Raw genomic sequence first — 21,482 nt, 5'->3', positions numbered from 1 at the left:
ATCTGCCATCACCCTCAGCGGCAGACGCGGGAAACGGCGGAGCGGCGGCGGCCGTGCCCCAGATAAAGGTCCCGAGCGGACGGGGTAGAGACAACCTGATGCCTAGCCCTGCCCACCTCCCGCGCCGAGCCAATCCAGAGCGCGTTGACCTGTCCATCAAATCCCGGATTGTCATTGGACGGGACTGGATTCAAAACGGACACAGGATCATTAAAAAAAATAAACAGGAGAAAGTGAGGTCTGCAGATGCTGGAGATCAAAGTTGAAACTTTATTGCTGGAACAGCACAGCAGGTCAGGCAGCATCCAGGAAACGTCGAATCTCCTGTTCCCTGGATGCTGCCTGTTCCAGCAATAAAGTTTAAAAAAAAAATAAACAGAATAGATTCGTAAATAAGAGAACCGTCGGGTCAGAGTGAACTGGGTTTGGGGAGGAGAGCATCAGCACTCCTCTGTCTAACCTCATAAAGGAATTACATTTTCATTTATGATTTGGATATTATGGGCTTTAGGGGCTGCTAATTCAAATTATTGTTTTCATAGAAATCATAGAATCCCTACAGGCAATCCTGACATGGAAACAGACCATTTGGCCGAGCAAGTCTACACCGACCCTCCAAAGAGTAACCAGGCGCATTCCCCGATTACTCTACATTTACCCTTTGATTAATGCACCTAACCTACGCATCCTTGAACACTACGGGCAATTTAGCATGGCCAATTCACCTGACCGGACTGTGGGAGGAAACCGGAACACACGGAGGAAATCCACACAGACACCGGGAGAATGTGCGAGCTCCACACAGACAGTCGCTCTAGGCTGGGTGCCTGGCGCTGGGAGGCAGCAGTGCTAACCGCTGAGCCACCGTGCCGACTACTTTTCTCAGCTGGTTATAATTCTAACAGAATAGATTCAGCGATCGTAGAACAGAATTGTAAGATAAAATTGTAGAATTGAATCAAATAAAATGGTGCACCATATCCGAATACAGTGGTCAACCATAAAGTGCATCTTCCACGAGAAGCATTAGAGCACAATTTGTTATTATAGGATAGCACGACAAAAAAATCACAGAGTTGTTACAGCGGAGAAGGAGACTGCTCAGTCCATTGCGTCAACACTTCTTCTCTGAGCAGCGCTAGTCTACTGTTCTTTTTTCTTGCTGGAACCCGGCGCACTGTTTTCTTTCAAATATAGTATTCTGGAATTCACGATTGAACGCGCCTGTAGCATACTTCCAAGTAGCGCATTCCAAATCCGGATCAGTCATTATGTAGAAAAAAAATCCTTCTCACATCACATTTAGTTTGTTTGCATATTACCTATGCCGTTTCATTTTGCATTCCAGGAACCGATCTTGTAAACCTCTTCTGCACCATTCTGTTCTTGACTCTTTTACAAACATGAGCACTTTCTCTCTTATCTAATCTGTCCGGACTCTCTGTCCAGATCTCCTCTCAGCCTTCTTCTCTCCAAGGAGAACAGTCCTAATCTCTCCAATCTGCCAGCATAGCTGAAGTTTCTCATTCCTGGAATTAGTCGTTTAAAGCCCTTCTGAAGTCTTCCAATTTCTCCCAACGGGCCCAGAATTGTCAACAATACTCTAGTGGAATCATACAGTCATGTACACAACAGGAGTCCATTCAGCTCATCCAACCCTTTTCTGTGCAGCGCAATGCAATTTAGACCAACTTCCTCTGCTGAATCCCGGTAGCCTCACTGCAAGTTTACTTCCCTCAATTTCTGTTTGATATTATTGACGCTCTCCGATTCCAATGATATCCAGGATAGAAGCCTAATCTAAAATATCAGAGAATGGGAAATGAAACAGAAACAGATTGAGTCCTGAAGTTACACAAAACAGGTGGAGAAACAGTGTGAACGCTTATTGTAGAATCACCCAACTACATAATTTTTAAAAAGAGATAATGCTTTTTGGTCTGTTGTTTGAGTACTGCTTCTCTGAAGGTCTCGTTCCCATCCCTTTCATTGTACCTTTTCGAAGGAGCTCATGTTCGATTTTCTTTGGAAAGCCATGATAGAATTTGCATCAGCCTCCCTCCCCCCCCCCCCCCCCCCGCCCCCCCCCCCCATTCAGACAGTAGGGGCAAGATCGTAAACACACACATTTCATGATTCAATAAAATTACTACTAACGTAAAAGTATATGACTTTATTTATCAGGTATAATTTGGGCATTTGGATTTTCAACCGAATTTACAGTATCTAAGCGGTTAGCTGCTGCAACGTAAAACAGTGAATGTAACAGTGAGAGTGTTATTTGAATTATTCGTTTAAGTATTATTTTTCACAATAATAAATGTCATCTCGACTTCTTGCTGAATATTGTTAAAACGCACACAACGCCAGGTTGTAGTCCATCAGGTATGCCTAACGAAGTAGCAACATTCCGAAAGCTTGTATTTCCAAATAACCCCGTTGGACTATAACCTGGTGTTGTGAGATTTTTAATTTTGTCTACCCCAGTCCAACACCGACACCTCCACATCACTGCTGAATATTGACACACTTGAAAAGAAAATACCTCAGGCGACTGACTGTGTGGAGTTTGCACATTCTCCCTGTGTTTGCGTGGGTTTCCTCCGGATGCTCCGGTTTCCTCCCACAGTCCAAAGATGTGCAGGTCAGGTGAATTGGCCATGCTAAATTGCCCGTAGTGTTAGGTAAGGGGTAAATGTAGGGGTATGGGTGGGTTGCGCTTCGGCGGGTCGGTGTGGACTTGTTGGGCCGAAGGGCCTGTTTCCACACTGTAAGTAATCTAAAACCTGTACCCCGTCACTTATAGATTGAAAGTGATCTAATTTATTATGAAATCCAGAACAGATGAGAATGGAAACTACCTCTAGAAAGTGAGCTATGGGACACTAATTTGCAAAGTTAGTGAATGTTTAAGGAATCATGAACATTAAGACATGAACAGCATAATTTTCTACCTGTGTTCTATTTCAAATGCATGGCTTGGAAGATGCAGCCGTCGGTTTTACTGCGATAGGCGTCCAGGTCAACGCGTCAACATTTCAAAACAATTTTTAGCTCAACACTGCAAAGACACACAGAAAGCTGCTGGAGAAAACTCAACACATCGGGCAGCGCCTGTCTGGGGAAAAAAAAGAGACTGAAAAGAAAAGAGAGAATTGCACACCACGCTTTTAACTTTTCATGTCTGTTATGTTTCTTCTTCGGGACCCAAATGGTTTCCTGACGTCGGGGGTTGTGGGGGTTGGGGGGCGAAGAAGTGGAGAGGATTAGGGAAGGAAGAAAAGGGAGTTAAAAAGTGGACGGAGCCTGGATAGTGATAAAATAATAGAAGGAGCCGATAATTGAGAGATGATTTGGAGATGCCGGTGTTGGACTGGGGTGTACAAACTTAAAAATCACATAAGACCAGGTTAGAGTCCAACAGGTTTAATTGGAAGCACACTATCTTGCACAACCACCTGATGAAGGAGCGGCGCTCCGAAAGCTAGTGTGCTTCCAACTAAACCTGTTGGACTAAAACCTGGTGTTATGTGATTTTTAATAATGGAGAGATGGAGGAAGACTTCTTGGGGGTGGGGGGAAAGAGAAGAAAGAAGGCGGGATCTCCTTCCACTGCGTCCGCCCCCGCCTTATAAAAGCGGCGGTTCCGAACCTGCAGGGGCTTTTCTTGACCGTCGTTGGGCTGGTCAGTGGGAGATTTGCATTTCCCCCTTCATCGCTTCGGTGTTGCTCTCCATCATTTTAAATTTGAAAATTTGCGTGCGTTGGAAGAAAACTCAACATTGAAGATACGAGACTGAAGAGGAAAACAACAACGACCACCAGCTTTGGCGGGCCGGGGTGGAGGAAGGCATGGCCGACGGCAGCCGGAAGGTGGACGATGCCGGGGACTCGGGTGGAGGGGGGAGGCCGCCCGGCTCGCACCCTCGAGCAGGCGCCGAGAAGGGGGCGGGTAAGAAGAAGAAGCAGCAAACCCAGCAGCAGCAGCAACAACCGCAGCAGTTGAACCAGACGCAGCAGCAGAATCTGCAACAACAGCAGCAGCCCCAGCCCCGCTGTCCGCAGCGCCGCAAGAAGAAGGAGCTCACCATAGCCGAGCAGATCCTGCAGGTCGCCGCCGCCACCAAAGAGCGGCGGGGCATCTCGCTGGCCGCCCTCAAGAAGGCTCTCTCGGCCAAGGGCTACGACGTGAGCCGCAACAACACGCGGGTCAACCAGACGGTGAAGAACCTGGTCCGTAACGGCTCCTTGGTGCAGACGGCGGGCATCGGCGCCTCGGGCTCGTTCCGCTTCAACCGCTCCGCCGTCGGTGTCGGAGGTGCAGGCGGCGGCAGCAGCGGCTTAAAGAAGGACAAGGACAAGGACAAAGCCAAGAAGAAACGTGGGGCGGTCAAACGCCGGCACCAAAACCCCGTCTCCCGGAGGTCGCCACCGGCCCGCCTCCGGAAGAAGTCCACCCGGCGCAGAGACACCGTGGGCGCCGCCGGAGGAGGGACTTGGACGGGAGCAGGTTCCAAGGGTCGGAAGGTGACCGTCCGGACTGTCCGCCGCCGCCAGCAGCAGCGAGCCCGCTCCCGCCGCGACGGGGGGAGAAGAGGCCGCCGCAAACCGCGCGTCACCGCCACCGGCCGCCGGGGTCGGGCCAAGAGCGTCCGCCTGAAGACCAGCTCCAGCCTTTCTCCCTCCGTGGCCACCTACTATTACTACTACTACCCGTCTCCCGCCCGGAGGCCGGCCCGGCTCTACGGCAAGTACAGGCCGGCGGCCCGTCACCGCGGCCGGAGGGTGCCCGGGTACGGCGGCTCCCGCGGGAAGCCGCGGGTATCCCGGGGCAAGAAGCTGGGCGTCCGCCAGAGGAGATACTGAAACGCCCGCTCAGCTATTTGTTTCCGGGGGAAGAGGACGGAGCCCCTCTGCCGCCTCACACTTCGCTCTCTCTCTCCCCGTTTCTCCTGCACAAACGGCTCTTTTCAGAGCCACCATACCGCGTCCAGAAAGAACAGCTGGATCACACCCACCATTTGAGCTTTATTTTCCACAGGGAATCACAGCGCAGTGAAATCCTGGAGAAGCATCCCTGGACTGGAAACTTGTAACTCCTGTTTTCTCTCTTTAACAGGTGCAGCCGCCAGAGTTGCTCAGGATTGAATTGGATTTATTGTCGCATGTAATGCTTTGTCTTGCGAGTAATACAGGCAGATCACAGAGTTAAGTAGCATAGACAGTAAATAATAGGTAAACAGGAGCAACAATAAAACACAGATACAGGTGAGTTTGTGAGTCTATTCTAACAACAGTACGGTAGAAACCTGGACAGGTTAGGTGAGTGGGCAGATGCAGTTTAATGTGGATAAATGTATGGTTATCCACTTTGGTGGCAAGAACAGGAAGGTTCTTCTGCAGCTGTACAGGGCCCTGGTGAGACCACACCTGGAATACTGTGGTGCAGTTCTGGTCTCCAAATTTGAGGAAAGGCATTCTGGCTATTGAGGGAGTGCAGCGTAGGTTCATGAGGTCAATTCCTGGAATGGCAGGATTACCTTACACTGAAAGATTGGAGCGACTGGGCTTGTATACGCTTGAGTTTAGAAGACTGAGAGGGGATATGATTGAGACATATAAGATTATTAAAGGATTGGATACTCTGGAGGCAGGAACCATGTTTCTGCTGATGAGTGAGTCCTGAACCAGAGGACACAGCTTAAAAATACGGGGTAGACCATTTAGGACAGAGATGAGGTGGCTGTGTGGAATGCTCTGCCCCAGAGGGCAGTGGAGGCCAAGTCTCTGGATACTTTCAAGACAGAGATGGATAGAGCTCTTAAGGACAATGGAATCAAGGGTTATGGGGATAAGGCAGGAACAGGATACTGATTGAGGATGATCAGCCATGATCATAGTGAATGGTGGTGCAGGCTCGAAGGGCAGAATGGCCTCCTCCTGCACCTATTGTCTGTTGATACATCCAGGCAGAGTTTCTCGAGAAATTACGATTTTCTTTTTAAAACCCGAAAGAAATGCGGATGCTGAATACCGGAAACAAAAGCAAATTGTTGGATCGGCTTCGCAGGTCTGGCAGAGGTGAGGAAGGGTCACTCGAAACGAATCGTTAAGTGATTTCTCTCCACAGATGCTGCCGGGTCTGCTGTGATTGTCCAGCCATTTCTGTTTTTGTTTCAGATCTTCAGTAGTTTTATATCAGCTCAGTCCCTTCTCTGAACCACGTAACACAATCTCATTTTGCCCCAGCAGCACAGCCATTCCACATGGGATTTATTTATTTGACTTGTCCATCTCCCTTTTAGAAAATCATAAGTGATGCTCACAACATATCGTAGAATGAGTTTATCTGGGGATTGATTTAACTTGGCTGACAATTCTTTACTCCCAATATACTATTTGTAGGAAGAGACAGACCAGACTCAAAACATTGACTCTGCTTGCTTCCACAGATGCCGCCAGACCTGTTGCGTTTCTCCGCCATTTTCTAGTTTTATTTACTATTTTAATATATTCCACGATTGCCATAAGATATCGTAAGGTAAACTTGACACAGAATTTCTTTAAATTGCTGATTTCCCTTACAATGCAATAATTGTCTGGTCGTCCACTCTGATCACAAATGTAATACAAAGCAGATCTGCGGGTGCTGGAGATCTGAAACATCGCAAATTGCGGGAGAAATCAGCTGAAATCGCTGAAGGTTCACTAGACTCGAAACGGAAAGTTTGTTTTCTCTCCAGATCAGGAATATGGTTTATTTAGGATTTGCTCAACTTAATTTAGCAAACTACTATTTTGTGTTCCACAGCGATCATAAAGTTACTTCACAGAATTTATTTGACATGCTGATTTTCGCTTCAGAACAAAATCCTCTAGTATTCCAATCACTGATACGAAGTTAGTTAATTTGGGATTTGTTTAAATTGCTGGCTTCCTTTTAGAATGTATTTTATCTGTTCCACAATGATCATAAAATTACTTCACAAGAAAGCAGCTCACTACCACCTTCTCAAGGACAACTCGGAACGGATAATAAAATGTCCAGCCAGCGATACCGCACGAGTGAACAACAAAAAAGGCGATTTATTTTTCTTGCCAATTTCCCTTGATCCCCCTCGGGTTCCATCCGCAATAATTGTAACGATAGTTTATTCGGTATTTCTTTACAAACTATATCAGTGACATTCAGCGTTGTAACTAAAACTGAACTGTTTTATTTCCTAGCACGACGGGACTTTCAGTTTCTAAGGATTTACTTCATTCTGTCTCTGGTTCTGACAAAAGTTTCCAGATTCCTCTTTCTCTGCCGAGATTGTGAAGTTTTTTTTCTACGTTTTTTTCTCTGTTCTGGTATTGCTTTCCCATTTCCCGATGTGCTTCTACTTATGCGCTACGCCAGAAATTCCAGCTGAGCTCAACCCGAACCTGGATATTATTCACGATTTCTGCTCCTTAAAAGTGTGTACAGATTACTTCCTTACTGCAGGAGTTGAGTTGTTTTATTTCCTCAGAGAGAGCAGAACTTCCGCCACTCCTGTTTTTCTTTTTTCCTTTTTTTTATTACCCCCACACCACTGCCTGACTGCGGTAGTGCTTATTTTTCCCCAGCCCCCATGGTGTGTGTGTGTGCAGGTGTGAGACACAGTCAAAGACACAAGGTGCACGAATCTTTGTTCAATTTCCGCCACCAGGAAGAAAGGAAACACCCGAGTGGCCAGTGACAAGCAATGCCCTTCACATCAAAGGGCAAACAGTGATCAAACAGTGAAGGGAAAGGTAGGGATTAAGTCGAAAGAGAGTTGGAGGGGGAAATGATGCGTTCACCTCTCCCTGAACAACTCCAGGGAGACCACGTGCTCCTTCTCCAGAGACACCCGGGCTCTAAGGAATTGAGTTGTTAATGGGCTTGGACATTGAACCACGTTAAGGGAGACACGTTAAGGCTTTTAATAAAGGCTGCTGACAATACCCTGTACTCAGGCAGGCCGGAGTGGCATGAGATTTCTATTTGGCGTAAGTGAGGACTGCACATGCTGGAGATTAGAGTCGAAAGTGTGGTGCTGGAAAAGCACAGCTGGTCAGGCAGCACCGACGAGCAGGAAAATCGACTTTTCGAGCAAAAGACCTTCATCAGCCTCATTCCCAATGAAGGGCTTTTGCACGAAACGTCGGTTCTCCTGCTCCTCGGATGCTGCCCGACCTGCTGTGCTTTTCCAGCACTACACTCTCGACTTTTACTCCGCCGAACGAAACTCACTTCATTGTTGAAGTGCTCCGATGGACATGGATGTCAAAGTCCCTCTGATGTTGTTAGGGACCATTCAATGTGCACCCCCTCTTATTAGTCCTGAATTTTGACAGCTGTTTTCCTTTAGTTCCGTGCAGGTCTAACGCTTGCATTGCCTGTTATATATTAGTGTACTTGCATCATTTATATACAGATGAATCTGAGAGACGGTTATCTAGTTTTGAGAGAATTTGTGGCTCTCAAAAGAGCCGTTTATGTTCAGGATCGTGAAAAGAGAAGGGAGTGGGGGATGTTTCTCCGCTCACTTCCTGGTCTTCCTCGGCCTTGGCTTCCTCTCGCCCCGTCTCTTGCGGGGTTTCTTGTCGGGTGGCTGGGCTTCCTCCCTGGCGCAGGCGGAAACGGCCCCTTCCTTGGCCGGGAGCAGGGCTGCGGTCGGAGGCGGCTTGGCCCCCTCCTTGTGGCCGGCGCTGAGCTTGAGGGAGCCAGTGGCCGTGGTCTGCACCAGCGAGCCGCTGTTGACCAGGCTCTGGATGGCGAGTTGCACCTTGTCCTTGTTGCGCTCCACGTCGTAGCCCCTGGCCAGCAGCGCCTTGCGGAGGGAGGTGAGCGACAGGGCCCCCCGCTGCTTGCGGGCAGACAGCGCCTGAAGGATCAGCTGCGAGATCCGCAACTCCTGACGCCGCTGGCGTCGGTAAGGCCGTAGCGGCTCCTGTTGCTGCTGAGGAGGAGGAGTCGGAGGCGGCGGCTGCTGCTGTTTCCTGGCCGCCGCACTGCCGGCCAAGGCTCGGCGCACCTTCGGCATAGTCCCTGAGTTGAGACTGACTGAGCCGCCGTTAGCCCTTCCCCTTCCATTTAAAGACTCGGGGCGGACGCGGTGGAGACGCCTTTCAAAGTGGACAATGGGGTGATGGTGGCACCACGAGAATGGAACCGGTCTCCACACCCACACACCCGCGGTTTTCAGGAGATACGAGCTCGATACCCATCCCGGGACCTGGTAGAATTTAAACCCAATTTAATAAACAAGCCCAGATGAGAAACCCCAGCTCCACGCACTAGAGACACTGATTCAGATCCAAATCCCGGGACCTGATGGAAATGAATTCCAATTCATCGTAAATCTTCAAGTAGTGGTCAGTAATGTTTGGTACTGTCACTGGACTGGGAAAAGTCCAGACACCCCGGCTCAATGTTGTCGAGTCGCAGCATCGAATCTCACCTCGGGACCTGGTACAATTTAAATTCAATTCATCAAACATCTGAAATAGGTCAGGTAATGTCACTGGACTAGGAACAATCCTGACCCATCGGTTCGTGAATACATTGAATGTCTTCCAGACCCACAGTAAATGGAGTTGATTCTTCAGTGACTTCAGCATAGCCCAGCAAGTCAGTCTTCAAGGCGAATTTCTGATGGGCAACAAATGTTGGTAAAGCCAGAGATGCCCTCATCCCATGAAAGACCAAAAAATAAAACAATAAAAATAAACGCTGAGAGAAGGCCAATCAGCCCTCTGTTTGAATTCTGTAGATTTATTTCACACTGTTATTGAAATTTCTCCACTTTTTGTGCTAATAGTATTAACAACTTGAAAAGTGTGTTTGTAAATTTTAAAGTCAAGTTTTGTTTTTAAAATAAACAGCTGAAGAATCTCCGCGGTCCAGGGGTCTGTTTGAGGACGGCCGGAGTAGGTTTCTCCGATGATTTGTTAGTATTTTTTAATCCGTCCAAGCGATTTCTAGAAAACGCTTCAGGGTGCAGAGGACAATGTGTATAATTTGTGATCACTTCAATTTAACTTCATGTTGAGTACGAAGATAAATTTGTTCATGTGCCATCCATCCTTTGCAATTTGTATACCTTTGTATAAACCTAAGCATCTCTTTTCCAATCACTACTCATAGCTTTCTGTGTGTCTCGGGAATCTGAAGAGTCTGAAATTGTCTGCAATTTGGCTTTATTTTTCTTCGTTAGTCTAAATATAACTCAAACATGTTACACAAACGTAGCGACTTTCTGAATATTTTGTGGATGTTAGAAGTACAATTCAGACCTCTGTGGCAATAATTGGCTTCGACTCTTTCTGAATGTCTTGTGGCTCTGAAAAGAGCCTTTTTGGTTGTAACTTGAATAGTTTTCTTTACGTTGTAGAGCTTTCGCTTTCCCCTTCAGCTGCTGCTGTTCTGTGTGTCCGAGCCGCCCTGGTTTGCCTTCGCCGAGGCGGAGACCTCTTCCTGAGACGGGTGTTTACTCGCTTCCTCCAGGGTGTTGGCCGCTTTCCTGGGTTTGGCCGGCCGGCGCTTGGCTCTCCGAGGGCCGGCCCTAGCTGCCGCCTTCCTCCCGGGCTTGGGTCCCCTGGCGGTGCGGCGGCCCATCGGTTCTCTCCTGCCGACTCTGCCGGACCTCGGCCTGGTCTTTTTGGGCGCCACGCTCCTCTTGGGTCTCTTGGCGGCGGCGGGCTTCCGGGGTTTGCGCCGGTTGGAGACGGAGGCGGCGCCGATGGGCGGGTGGGCGGCCGCGGAGGAGCTGGCGGAAGACGGCGGAGACGGCAGCATCTCGCCACCCCTTCTCAGTTTGTTCTTGCTTTCGGCGCCGCGGACGGCGGTCTCCGCTTCCCTCTGCGCCTTGGTGCTGCCGAGCTTGAAGGAGCCCGAGGCGCCGCTGCCCGAGGTCTGCACCAGGGAGCCCTTGGCCACCAAGTTGCGGACCGCCTGCTTGAGCCGCCAGCGGTTGGCCGCCACGTCGTAGCCGTTGCCCGACAGCAACTTCTTGAGGGCGGCCAGCGACAGACCGCGGCGGCCCTTCTTGGTACCGGCCGCCGCCACCGCCTCCAGGATGCGCTCGGACACTGTGGAGCTGCTCCGGGCGGCGGAGGGGGGCGGTGGCAGGGCCTTACCCTTCCTGCCCTTTTTTCGGGCCGCCAGGGTGTCGGCCATGACCGCGGGGGTAAGGGGTGTGTGGGTGAGCGGTGGGTGTCCAAGCTCAGGGGTGTCTTTGCCTCTCTCGCCTATCACTGGAAAATGAGGAATCGCCCGCAGCCGCCGCCGCTATTTAAAGCCCTCGACCGGACGCTACAGAGTCAAAGACCAACGAGATAAGAAAAGTCCTCCTGACTCTGAGGAAGGGTCAATGGAATCGAAATTTAACAAGAATAAAACAAAGAGCTGCGGATGCTGAAAATCTGAAACCACAGTCAAGAGAGTCAGTAGCTCTGGCAGAATGTGTGGAGAGGTTTTGAAGAAGATTCGTTGGACTCTAAATATTAATTCTTAGTTTTCTCTCTACAGTGTCAAACATTGAATTTCTCCACCATTGCTTCATACTTCCATTCTACGCAGTTTTTTTTGTTTCAGTTTTGTTACCCTGAACTTGTTTTTTTTTTAATCCAGCAAAGTGTCGATGGTGCTGGAGAAGCTCAATGATATTAGCGGAGAGAGAAAAACCGTTAAAGTTTCGAGTCCTGTGACCCTTCGTGTTTCTTTCATTAACTCCCGCCCACACCCCCAGTTTCGAGGTTTAAAATCCTGTTCAAGGTTCTCATTGAAAACAATAATTCACTTATTCCCTTTCGCAGTCCACAAGTACTGCCAGACTTGCTGAGATTCTCCAGTATTCTCTCCTTCTGTTTCACGTTTTCAGCCTCTGCTGTTCTTTTTTATTTAAATATATACACAAATCACCCTCATCCCTCGTCTAAGCAGAATCTTTTTTCTTCTCTCTCCCTGTTTTAAAGCCTGCACGTGTTTTCTTTTAAATTTGTTCCATTCTATCCCAATATTAATTGGGATAATCATAGCATAAATGTTTTAGAAGAGGCCGATTTCTTGAAGTGGACACAAGATTGTCCAGTTCAAAAATATTCAAGATTGGATAAAAAATCATACTGAGACTTATAACAAGTAAAATAGGAACAAACGAACAGATGCCCTAAAAGATTTAGGAAGTACAGAGAGGAACTCTTACAGAGCAGTTGTGAGAATAATCTGCCTCCACTTAGTTCCTTCTTACCTTATGCAATTTCTTTTAGGCATAAACTTGGCAGTATTTGACATTATTGCTCGATTTATTCCCTATTTCTCCCTCCTCACCATCATTCTCAATTTTGATAGTTGAACAGCACATGCCTGGGATTCAATCTCAGAGAAAATTACTTCCTTCAGCAGAGATGTTGCCTTGGTTTTAAGTGGAATATTTGCACTCAAGGTTCTTTATTGAGTATCTATCCCCTCATTCTCCAGCTCAAGTGAAACAACACCTCTGGTTGATCTACAGTGAGAGCGAAAACTGTGGATGGAATGGATTCACAAATGGTAAACAATGCGCATCATTCACAGTCGACCAGATGTGACTGAAAAGATTGAGTTTGACTGAATTCAGTGACTGCACACAGAGGTGGATGACTCTTATGATTGCAAATTAGAGCCCAACTCACATCAGGCTGCAGGGAGGACAGAGAGTTCCCATCATGTTATAAAACTTAGGATGTTAGAAAATAGGCATACAGGGACATCTGGATCCATATCCAAATGTCTTCTGCCACTCCAACACTGCAAAATAACAGTGAATTTGCATGTAATTCGAGAACCTCATGCACAATAATCGGAAATTATTGACAAGATCTAGATTGAGTGACTCTTGAAGGAACTTTTGGACCGTGCTTTGCAACTGTAGGTTGCCAGCACTCTCTCCTTGGAGCTAGTCTATTTGGTAAAAGCCTGGGCCTCTGTTGTTAGACTAAACTAGTAAGGATTGACCGTTACAATCAGTTCACAATCTCACCACGCCACTGCCAAGATGATGGATATGTATTTTATTTTGATCAAAACAAGACTGAGGAAGTCTCTGAGCAGTTAAACCTTGGGCCTTTGGTGACAATTCACTTCAGACTGGAAACCCCACTGGTTCTGGATGCAGTTCCTTTTAATTTGTCCCCTTCTACCCCAATATTAATTGGGATAATCATAGTAGAAAGATTTTAGAAGAGGCCGATTTCTTGAACTGGACACAAGATCCCAGCAAGTTAAGTAAGTAAATAAATAATTACAAAGTAGGAATAGTTGAATCTTTCTGATGGATATTTTAAGATTAGGCAATTTGTTCCTTCTCAATCTCTCTGCCGCTATTGCTACACTTGGAATAAATTGCAACCCTGTTTGAGGCTTGATGTGTCTCCAACAAGGGCTCTTTTATTTGAGATAGTTTAAAATGCCGTTTTCTTGGGAGGGGATTTAATTGAAGGTCTTATTTTCTGGTGGAAACCTAGGTTTATTTGATGACTCCCTAGCCATCTCTTGTTAGTCTAAACCAGTAGAAATTGATTGCTACAGTCAACATCATCACACCCCTACCAGGATAATGAGTTTATGTTTAGCTGAAGCAAGATGACAGAAATCTGGCTACAGTTGTGTGTTAGAGACCATACTGGAGAGGTGAAAAGAAATCACAAATAGACTTATAAATAGAGAAACTCGCAGCTGTGTTCCGGGTTCAAGTACCGCCTATTATAAAGGTGTTATACCTGCCTGACAACAGGTAGTTTAAAAATATCAATAAACGATTTCAAAAATAGAAATAATTGGCAGACTGTCAAATGAATAAATGGATTAGTGATCGGACCAGTTGGTTAGTTTATGCAAATATTTAAAATTAAGATTTGTTCCTTCCCAGTTTTCCAGTTACTACATTTGGAAAGTTAGTCTTGTCTCAGAATTATTTTTGAGCACCTTTTCCTTTTTAGGTATGATTTTAATTTTAAGTTAACTTATTCCTTCCTACTTTCCCAATTGTCACACTTGCAGTAAATAGGAGCCATGGAAGAGAATTTTATAAAAGCAGTTTTCTTCTTGGGCGAGTTTAACAGGAGATTGTTTTTAAAGTTATTGTTCCCGTGTGGGAGGGGTATTTCAATTACGGCTTGTTCCTTTCCTTTGTTGTTCCGCTCGTAAAATTGCAGCCATGGGGTTTTTAAATTGCTGTAGAATTGCTGCTTTTATGGTATGGTTTTAATGGGTGCGTCGAAAATTGTTCGCTGCTACAGCCCTATTTGTGAACAGTTGGAGTGGCTCTTAGAAGAGCCGTTTTTCTTTTCCGGGGTGGTTTTAACAGGGAGGTATAATCCCGGTGGGGCAAGGGGACACAGCCCTACTTGGAGCTGGTGTATTTGGTGACCGCCTTGGTGCCCTCGGACACGGCGTGTTTGGCCAGCTCCCCGGGGAGCAGCAGGCGGACGGCGCTTTGGATCTCCCGGGAGGACAGGGTCTGCCGCCGGGTGTAGTGGACCAGGCGGGAGGCCTCGGCGGCCAGGCGCTCGAAGATGTCGCCTACGAACGAATTGATGACACTCATAGCCTTGGAGGAGATACCGGTGTCGGGGTGCACCTGCTTCAGCACCTTGTAGATGTAGAGGCTGTAGCTCTCCCGGCGGCGGTTCCGGCGGTGCCTCCGGTCGCTCGCCGCCCCCCGGCGGGACATCTTCATCGCCGTCTTCTTTGAGCCTTTCTTGGAGACGGCGCCCTTGGCGGCACCGGTCACCCCTGTCGAAGACGAGGCAGAGATGGCGGCCGACGAAGCGGCTGAGGAGGAGGCGGCGGCGGACGACGAAGAGGAGGCGGTGGTCGGCATGATGGACTCTGGCGGCTGCCTCCTCTCGGGAAAGTCGAGCTCTTTCAAGCCACGGCGAGGAAGAGACAGACCAGCGCCGCTGTCCCGGGTCAACCCTGATATTCTCAGCTCCATGCAAATGAAGGATAGGAAATCCTCAATTCCCATTGTGTGCCCCGTGTCCAAATCGCACAAATCATAGCGAGGGACAGCGTCGGGGCTGTAACTTTGCAAGTGTAACAACTAGAGAGGTGGGGGTTGAGTGCTGAAGAAGAGTCTCTGGATGTTTTTCCCCTCGTGAGAAAATCCAGGACCAGACGGCACAGTCTCAGAAGAAAGGGCACCAATTTCAGACTGAGATGAGGAGGAATTTCTCCTTTCAAGGGGTTGTGACTCCTTGCCACAGAGAAAGCTGTGGGGGCAGAGTCCGGGTGTGTGTATACTTAAGGCTTTTCTTGATCAGTCGGGAAATCCAGGGAAAAGGGCAGGCAAGTGGATGTGAGGAATGTCGGATCAGCCATGATCCTGGTGAATTAGGGACAGTAGGGTCTAATTATACCCGATCTAATTATACTCGACTTGTTCACCTAATGTTGCCTGACCTTCCAGCAACTTGTTTATCTACTTATGATCCTATTGAATGGCAGATCAGGCTCGAGGGGTCCTGGGGAGTGTTGCTGAACAAAGAGACCTTGGAGTGCAGGTTCATAGCTCCTTGAAAGTGGAGTTGCAGGTAGATAGGATAGTGAAGAAGGCGTTTGGTATGCTTTCCTTTATTGGTCAGAGTATTGAGTATAGGAGTTGGGAGGTCATGTTGTGGCTGTACAGGACATTGTTTAGACTACTGTTGTAATATTGCGTGCAATTCTGATCTCCTTCCTCTCGGAAGGATGTTGTGAAACTTGAAAGGGTTCAGAAAAGATTTACAAGGATGTTGCCAGGGTTGGAGGATCTGAGCTACAGGGAGAGGCTGAACAGGCTGGGGCTGTTTTCCCTGGAGCGTTGGAGGCTGAGGGGTGACCTTATAGAGGTTTACAAAATTATGAGGGGCATGGATAGGGTAAATAGAGAAAGTCTTTGCTCTGGGATGGGGGAGTCCAGAACTAGAGGGGCATAGGTTTAGGGCGAGAGGGGAAAGATATAAAAGAGACCTAAGGGGCAACTTTTTCCACACAGAGTATGGAATGAGTATCCAGAGGAAGTGGTGGAGGCTGGTACAATTACAACATTTAAAAGGCATTTAGATGGGTATATGAATAGGAGGGTTTGGAGGGATATGGGCCGGGTGCTGGCAGGTGGGACTAGGAATTACTATTATGATCATCTGTACGGCTGAGAATGAGCTTCATTATTTACATCTCAGTGCCACCCTCACATTTAATAAATATCATAAAATTAAATTTGCCGAGATGACTCTTTCTCTGAAGATATCAGTGGCTCTGAAAAGAGCCTTTTTTTCGGTTGTTTTGGTCATTTATTCCGCTCCTTCAGCGCTTCCCAGCCCCTGGCTCAGCCTCCTCGGAGCCGCTCTCTCCTGCTCCCGTCTGTGGTTGAGCTTCCTGCCCCCCGGGCGGCGGCTCAGCGCCCGGCAACGGCTCCTTGGTCGCTTTCCGGGCCGCCCGAATGTGACCACCGGGTCTCCGGACCCCGGTCCCTTTGGCCGCTTTCCTCCGTCCGCCGGCGGCCCTGCCCTTCTTCCGGCCGCCTGGCGGCGGTTTCTTCCTCCGTCCCGGGCTCCTCTTCCTGCCGCGGGTGGTGGCGGCTTTCCGCTGCCGACCCCGAGACTTGGGGTTAGCGGCGGCCGCTGCTGCTGCCACCGGGCGGTTCTGACCCTCCGGATGGTGCTGCCGGTTGATTTTAAAGGAACCCGATGCCCCGGCGCCTGCCGTCCGCAGCAGCGAGCCGGTGGACACCAGGCTCCGCACCGCCTGGTTCACCCGCGAATTGATTCGCGGCACGTCGTAACCGGCGGCCGACAGCGCCTTCTTGACGCCGGCCAGCGAGAGGCCGCGGCGGTCCCGGGAAGACCCCACCGCCTCCAGGATGTGCCCGGACATGGTAGGAACTCCCCCGCCAGCGGCCGCTACCTGCCGCACTTTGGGCGCGCTCCTCCGCCGCCGCCCCTTCCTGCCCCGGGAAGAACCTTCGATCAGGTCGCCCGAAGCCATTCCGGTGGCTACTAACGCCGGGCGCCGCCTTCAACACCTCCCCCTTCCCCCCGCCCACCTCCTCCAGGGTCCACCTCTAACACCGCAGGGACCGATACTAAAGGAACGAGGCGCAGCTCCAGAGCCTTTTCAATGTTCAAGGCGGACGTGAAAGGCGAGTGCTCCGATTTAGACCCAGCACGTGCTTCCAGGACGGTCGGGATTGTTGCATTCATCCATTCCTCTCTGTGTTTATAAAATCAACTTGAGGCACAAGCTTTTATATATATATTTTAAAAATCACTCCGTTCGCTTACAACATCTTTAAAGCTCCCATTCCACGATGTGCGCAAATCTAATTTGGTCGAACTGCCAACCCATCTCTGCGCAGGTGCCTCTATGACAAGCACCAGTGCAAGCTTAATTTTCAATTCAGGCTTTGTAGACCTCAGTCAGGTAACCTCTCTCTTAACACCTGTACTGAGAGTTGTGAACAATGAAGGCCAGTGTGCTAAACGCTTTCTTAACAACCCTTTCTACACGTGATTAAAATTTCAAATAATTTCGTACCTGAACCTGTGGATCTCTTCTACAACACTACCCAGGGCTCTAGCATTAGTTGTATAAGTCCTGCACTTGTTTGTTTCCGCCAAAATGCAATACCTTGCATTTATTCAGACTAAAGTCCATCTGCAGCACCCCCCTCCCCCGCCCCCCCCCCCGCCCATTGATCCAATTGATCAAGATCTTCACTGTCTATGTATCATAATTTTGGCGTCATCTGTAAACATACTAACCATCTTTCCTAAATTCTCAACTGAATTGTTTACACAAATTTCAATCAATTGTTGACCCAGTTCTGAACCCTGTGGAACACCGCTGGTCACAGGCCTCCAGTCCGAAAAAAACCCTTCAGCACCACCCTCTGTCTCCTATCATTAAAGCAAATTTGTATCCATTTGGCAAGCTGTCTCTGAATCCCATATGATCTGACTTTACTAATTAGTCTACCGTGCGGAACCTTGTCAAAGACTTTACTAAAGTCTGCTGCTCTGCCCTCATCAATCTTTTTGGTTACTTCCTCAAAAAGCTCAATCAAATGTGTGAACATAATTCCCCCTTCACAAAACTAAGCTGACTATCCCTAATTAATCCTTGCATCTCCAAATGCATGCAAATCCTATATTTCAGAATTATTCCAACAACTTCCCCACCACGGATATCAGACTTATTGATTTGTAGTTCAGAGGATTCTCCTTACAGCCTTTCTTAAACAATGGCACAACATTAATCATCTTCCAGTCCTCCAGCACCTCACTCGTGTTTATAGATGATACAAGTATCTCTGCTTGCGGCCCCACAATTTCTTACCTAACTTCTCACAATGTCCTGGGATGCACTTGATCAGGTCCCAGAGATTTATCCAACTTTATGTTTCTAAGACCGCCAGTACTTCCCCTTCTGCAATGTGAACTGTTTTCGAAACATCAGTATTTATATCCCCAAGTTCTCCAGCCGGCACGTTTTTACTCTACAGTAAAAGCTGACACCAAAATATTCATGTAGCATAGAACATAGAAGAATACAGCGCAGTATAGGCCCTTCGGCTCTTGATGTTGCGCCGATCCAAGCCCACCTAACCTACACTAGCCCACTATCCTCCATATGCCTATCCAATGCCCGTTTAAATGCCCATAAAGAGGGAGAGTCCACCACTGCTACTGGCAGGGCATTCCATGAACTCACGACTCGCTGAGTAAAGAACCTACCCCTAACATCTGTCCTATACCTACCCCCCCCTTAGATTCTCTCCCCTCTCCTTCAATTCAACACATAGATAAACTTGTTGAACATTAAGGGGCCCTATTATCTCCCTAGTTGCTCTTTTGGTCTTAATGTACTTGCAGAATCTTTGTGGATAATCCATAACCTTATCTGCCGAGGACTGAGGAAGTAACAAAGCAGATTGATGAGGGCAGAGCAGCAGATGTGATCTATGACTTCAGTAAGGCGTTCGACAGGGTTCCCCATGGGAGACTGGTTAGCAAGGTTAGATCTCACGGATTACAGGGGGGAGTGTATGTTTGTGCCTATGTATGTCTGTGCGCTTAGTGACTGAATGTTTCTGCATCTATTGGAGTGCATCCGTGACTGTGTAGGTCTGCGGAATTCTTTTCGAGGACGCAGCACCACAGCTCCGAAAGCTGGGACAGAGAAAAAAAATAACTTCACAACCTCGGCAGAGAAAGAGGAACCTGGAAACTTTTGTCAGAACCAGAGACAGAATGAAGTAAATGTTTCGAAACCTGTTGGACTATAACCTGGTGTTGTGTGATTTTTAAGCTTGTACACCCCAGTCTAACGCCGGCATCTCCAAATTAATATTGAGGACGTTTCTCTGCGCATTAGTGTTCATTCGTGTCCATGGAGGAGGTCTGTGCAAATCTCTCCCCAGGACGCAGCGCAACACTGCCCACTGTTGAGAGAGTAGCAATTTCCTCCCGCTCCCTCCCGTTCCGTTGCTGCCGTCTCCGCCCATCGGCTCGTCCTCAACCAGGTCCGCGGGAACCACATAAAAATCTGGGCTTCGTGTCCTTTTCCCCCCGTTGCGGGAGGGGATTTTCAGCGGAGCGGTGCGGTTGGCAGAGAGCGATATAACCCGGAAAGCCTTAATTTTGTTACACTTGGAACCGGCGGGATGAGTGGCCGGGGGAAAGGGGGCAAAGGGCTGGGTAAAGGAGGAGCCAAGCGGCACCGCAAGGTGCTCAGGGACAACATCCAGGGCATCACCAAGCCGGCCATCCGGCGCCTGGCCCGGCGGGGCGGCGTCAAGCGTATCTCCGGCCTCATCTACGAGGAGACTCGGGGCGTGCTGAAGGTTTTCCTGGAGAACATCATCAGGGACTCGGTGACCTACACGGAACACGCCAAGCGCCGAACGGTGACCGCCCTGGACGTGGTCTACGCCCTGAAAAGGCAGGGGCGAACCCTGTACGGATTCGGAGGATAGGAGGAGGAGGAGGAAAGAGCGTTTTGTTTATTTTTTTTGTATAAACCAGCCCTTTGAAAACACCCCGAATGGAATTCCTCTGAACCACTTTAATGAAAAAACACAAAACAAAAAAACCCAAAGGCTCTTTTAAGAGCCAGCTCATTCTGTCCAGGTAGAGGGCTATTACTGAGGAGCTTTTATTTTGCACGATTTTATTGATACGTTTAAACTTACCGAGGCATATGCAAGGAATGGGTTCTGTGTGCCCAAATAAAAGAGCATAAAGTACACGAGACGGGAGAAAACTTGCCTGAATCAGAAGGGAATGCTGGCAAATGGGACTAGTTTAGTTTGGGAAACCTGATCGGCGTGGACAAGTTGAGCCCAAAGACTTATTTCCGTGCCATCAATCTATGTCTGTGCCGATCATCAAACACCCATCGGCAGTATGTTCATCTTACTTCCACACCTGCATTGTATAATATGGCCTTTCAAGTGCTCATCTAAATACCACGTAATTGTGTATAGAGTTCAAACTACTCTTACAGGCAATGAGTTCCAGATACCCACCATCCTGCGGGTGAAGAAGTCTCATCCACAAATCCCCTTAAACCTCCCGCTCCTTACCTTACATCCAAGGCCCCCTGGTTATTGACCCCTCAACTAAAGGGAAATGTTTTCCCTGGCTAGCCTACCTGTGGCCCTCCCAGCAAATCCATTCTGTCTCCATCGCCGAGACTCTCCAGCCCAGGGCAACATCCTGGTCAATCTCCCAGTGTACCCACTCCAGTAATTCCCTCGAATGCGGGTTCCAGATGTGGCCTAACTAACACTGTTATTTAACTAACTAACTAAGTTCCATCAGGACAGCTAGATCATTCAGCTCCATAATCTCCTTGCTCTAATATTCAATGCCTTGACAATACTAATCAGCCAATATCACAGTGAACAGAGGACTAGTCTTAAAGGGCTGAATTGCTTACTCCTGTTTCTATTTACTATGTTTCTAAGTATCCCTTATGTGACTTCTTGTAGTGAAGCCAGTTGCTTCCCTTGAATCTTTGAGAGTTAGAAGTGTGGTATTAGCAGAGGTTTTTGCTGCCTGAACCAGGAAGGTGAGCAGGGTCAGCTGTTCAGAGAGGAGTTTGAGACAAGCGGGAGAAGGCCTCTTGTTCTCACAGACCTAACGTGGAGGTGTTTGCAATGTGTACAGAACTCGGCTGAGGTTTTCATTGAGGTAGTGAGCGATCAGGGAGAATCTGATGGCTGTGCAGTGGGCTATTTCTTTTAAATATACAGAATCCTTACAGTGTGGAAACAGGCCATTCAGCCCAGCAAGTCCACACCGACCTTCCGGGGGTGCATTACACACGCACCCATCCCCATAGCTAACCACCTAGCCCCCACACTGCAGACAATTTCCCCGTGGCCAATCCACCCTAACCTGCACATCTTTCGACTGTGGGAGGAAACCGGAGCAAACCCACGCAG

At 48.4% G+C, this 21,482-nt stretch overlaps 5 protein-coding genes across 5 annotated transcripts; 1 reads left to right on the top strand and 4 right to left on the bottom strand.

The window, feature by feature from the left end:
* Nucleotides 1-8,552: 8,552 nt before the first annotated feature.
* LOC122548335 (histone H1-like) lies at nucleotides 8,553-9,068 on the bottom strand. Its single transcript, XM_043686870.1, has one exon. It carries the CDS (start codon nucleotides 9,051-9,053, stop codon nucleotides 8,553-8,555), a length of 501 nt encoding a protein of 166 aa, XP_043542805.1. The 5' UTR covers nucleotides 9,054-9,068.
* Nucleotides 9,069-10,419: 1,351 nt separating this feature from the next.
* On the bottom strand, nucleotides 10,420-12,731 carry LOC122548339 (histone H1-like). Its single transcript, XM_043686878.1, has one exon. It carries the CDS (start codon nucleotides 11,186-11,188, stop codon nucleotides 10,421-10,423), a length of 768 nt encoding a protein of 255 aa, XP_043542813.1. The 5' UTR covers nucleotides 11,189-12,731; the 3' UTR covers nucleotide 10,420.
* Nucleotides 12,732-14,016: 1,285 nt separating this feature from the next.
* On the bottom strand, nucleotides 14,017-14,911 carry LOC122548341 (late histone H2B.L4-like). The gene has a single exon (XM_043686880.1). The coding sequence runs from the start codon at nucleotides 14,871-14,873 to the stop codon at nucleotides 14,394-14,396; it is 480 nt and encodes a 159-aa protein (XP_043542815.1). The 5' UTR covers nucleotides 14,874-14,911; the 3' UTR covers nucleotides 14,017-14,393.
* Nucleotides 14,912-16,228: 1,317 nt separating this feature from the next.
* Nucleotides 16,229-16,952, bottom strand: LOC122548343 (histone H1.3-like). The gene has a single exon (XM_043686881.1). It carries the CDS (start codon nucleotides 16,907-16,909, stop codon nucleotides 16,340-16,342), a length of 570 nt encoding a protein of 189 aa, XP_043542816.1. The 5' UTR covers nucleotides 16,910-16,952; the 3' UTR covers nucleotides 16,229-16,339.
* A 2,745-nt stretch (nucleotides 16,953-19,697) lies between these two features.
* Nucleotides 19,698-20,189, top strand: LOC122548344 (histone H4-like). Its single transcript, XM_043686882.1, has one exon. The coding sequence runs from the start codon at nucleotides 19,698-19,700 to the stop codon at nucleotides 20,007-20,009; it is 312 nt and encodes a 103-aa protein (XP_043542817.1). The 3' UTR covers nucleotides 20,010-20,189.
* The last annotated feature ends 1,293 nt before the right edge of the window (nucleotides 20,190-21,482 follow it).

The sequence above is a fragment of the Chiloscyllium plagiosum genome, unplaced genomic scaffold, assembly GCF_004010195.1.
Source record: "Chiloscyllium plagiosum isolate BGI_BamShark_2017 unplaced genomic scaffold, ASM401019v2 scaf_53, whole genome shotgun sequence".
Lineage (NCBI taxonomy): Eukaryota > Metazoa > Chordata > Chondrichthyes > Orectolobiformes > Hemiscylliidae > Chiloscyllium > Chiloscyllium plagiosum.
The sequence above is the reverse complement of the archived record's forward strand: the minus strand, read 5'-3'. Positions and strand labels throughout refer to the sequence as shown.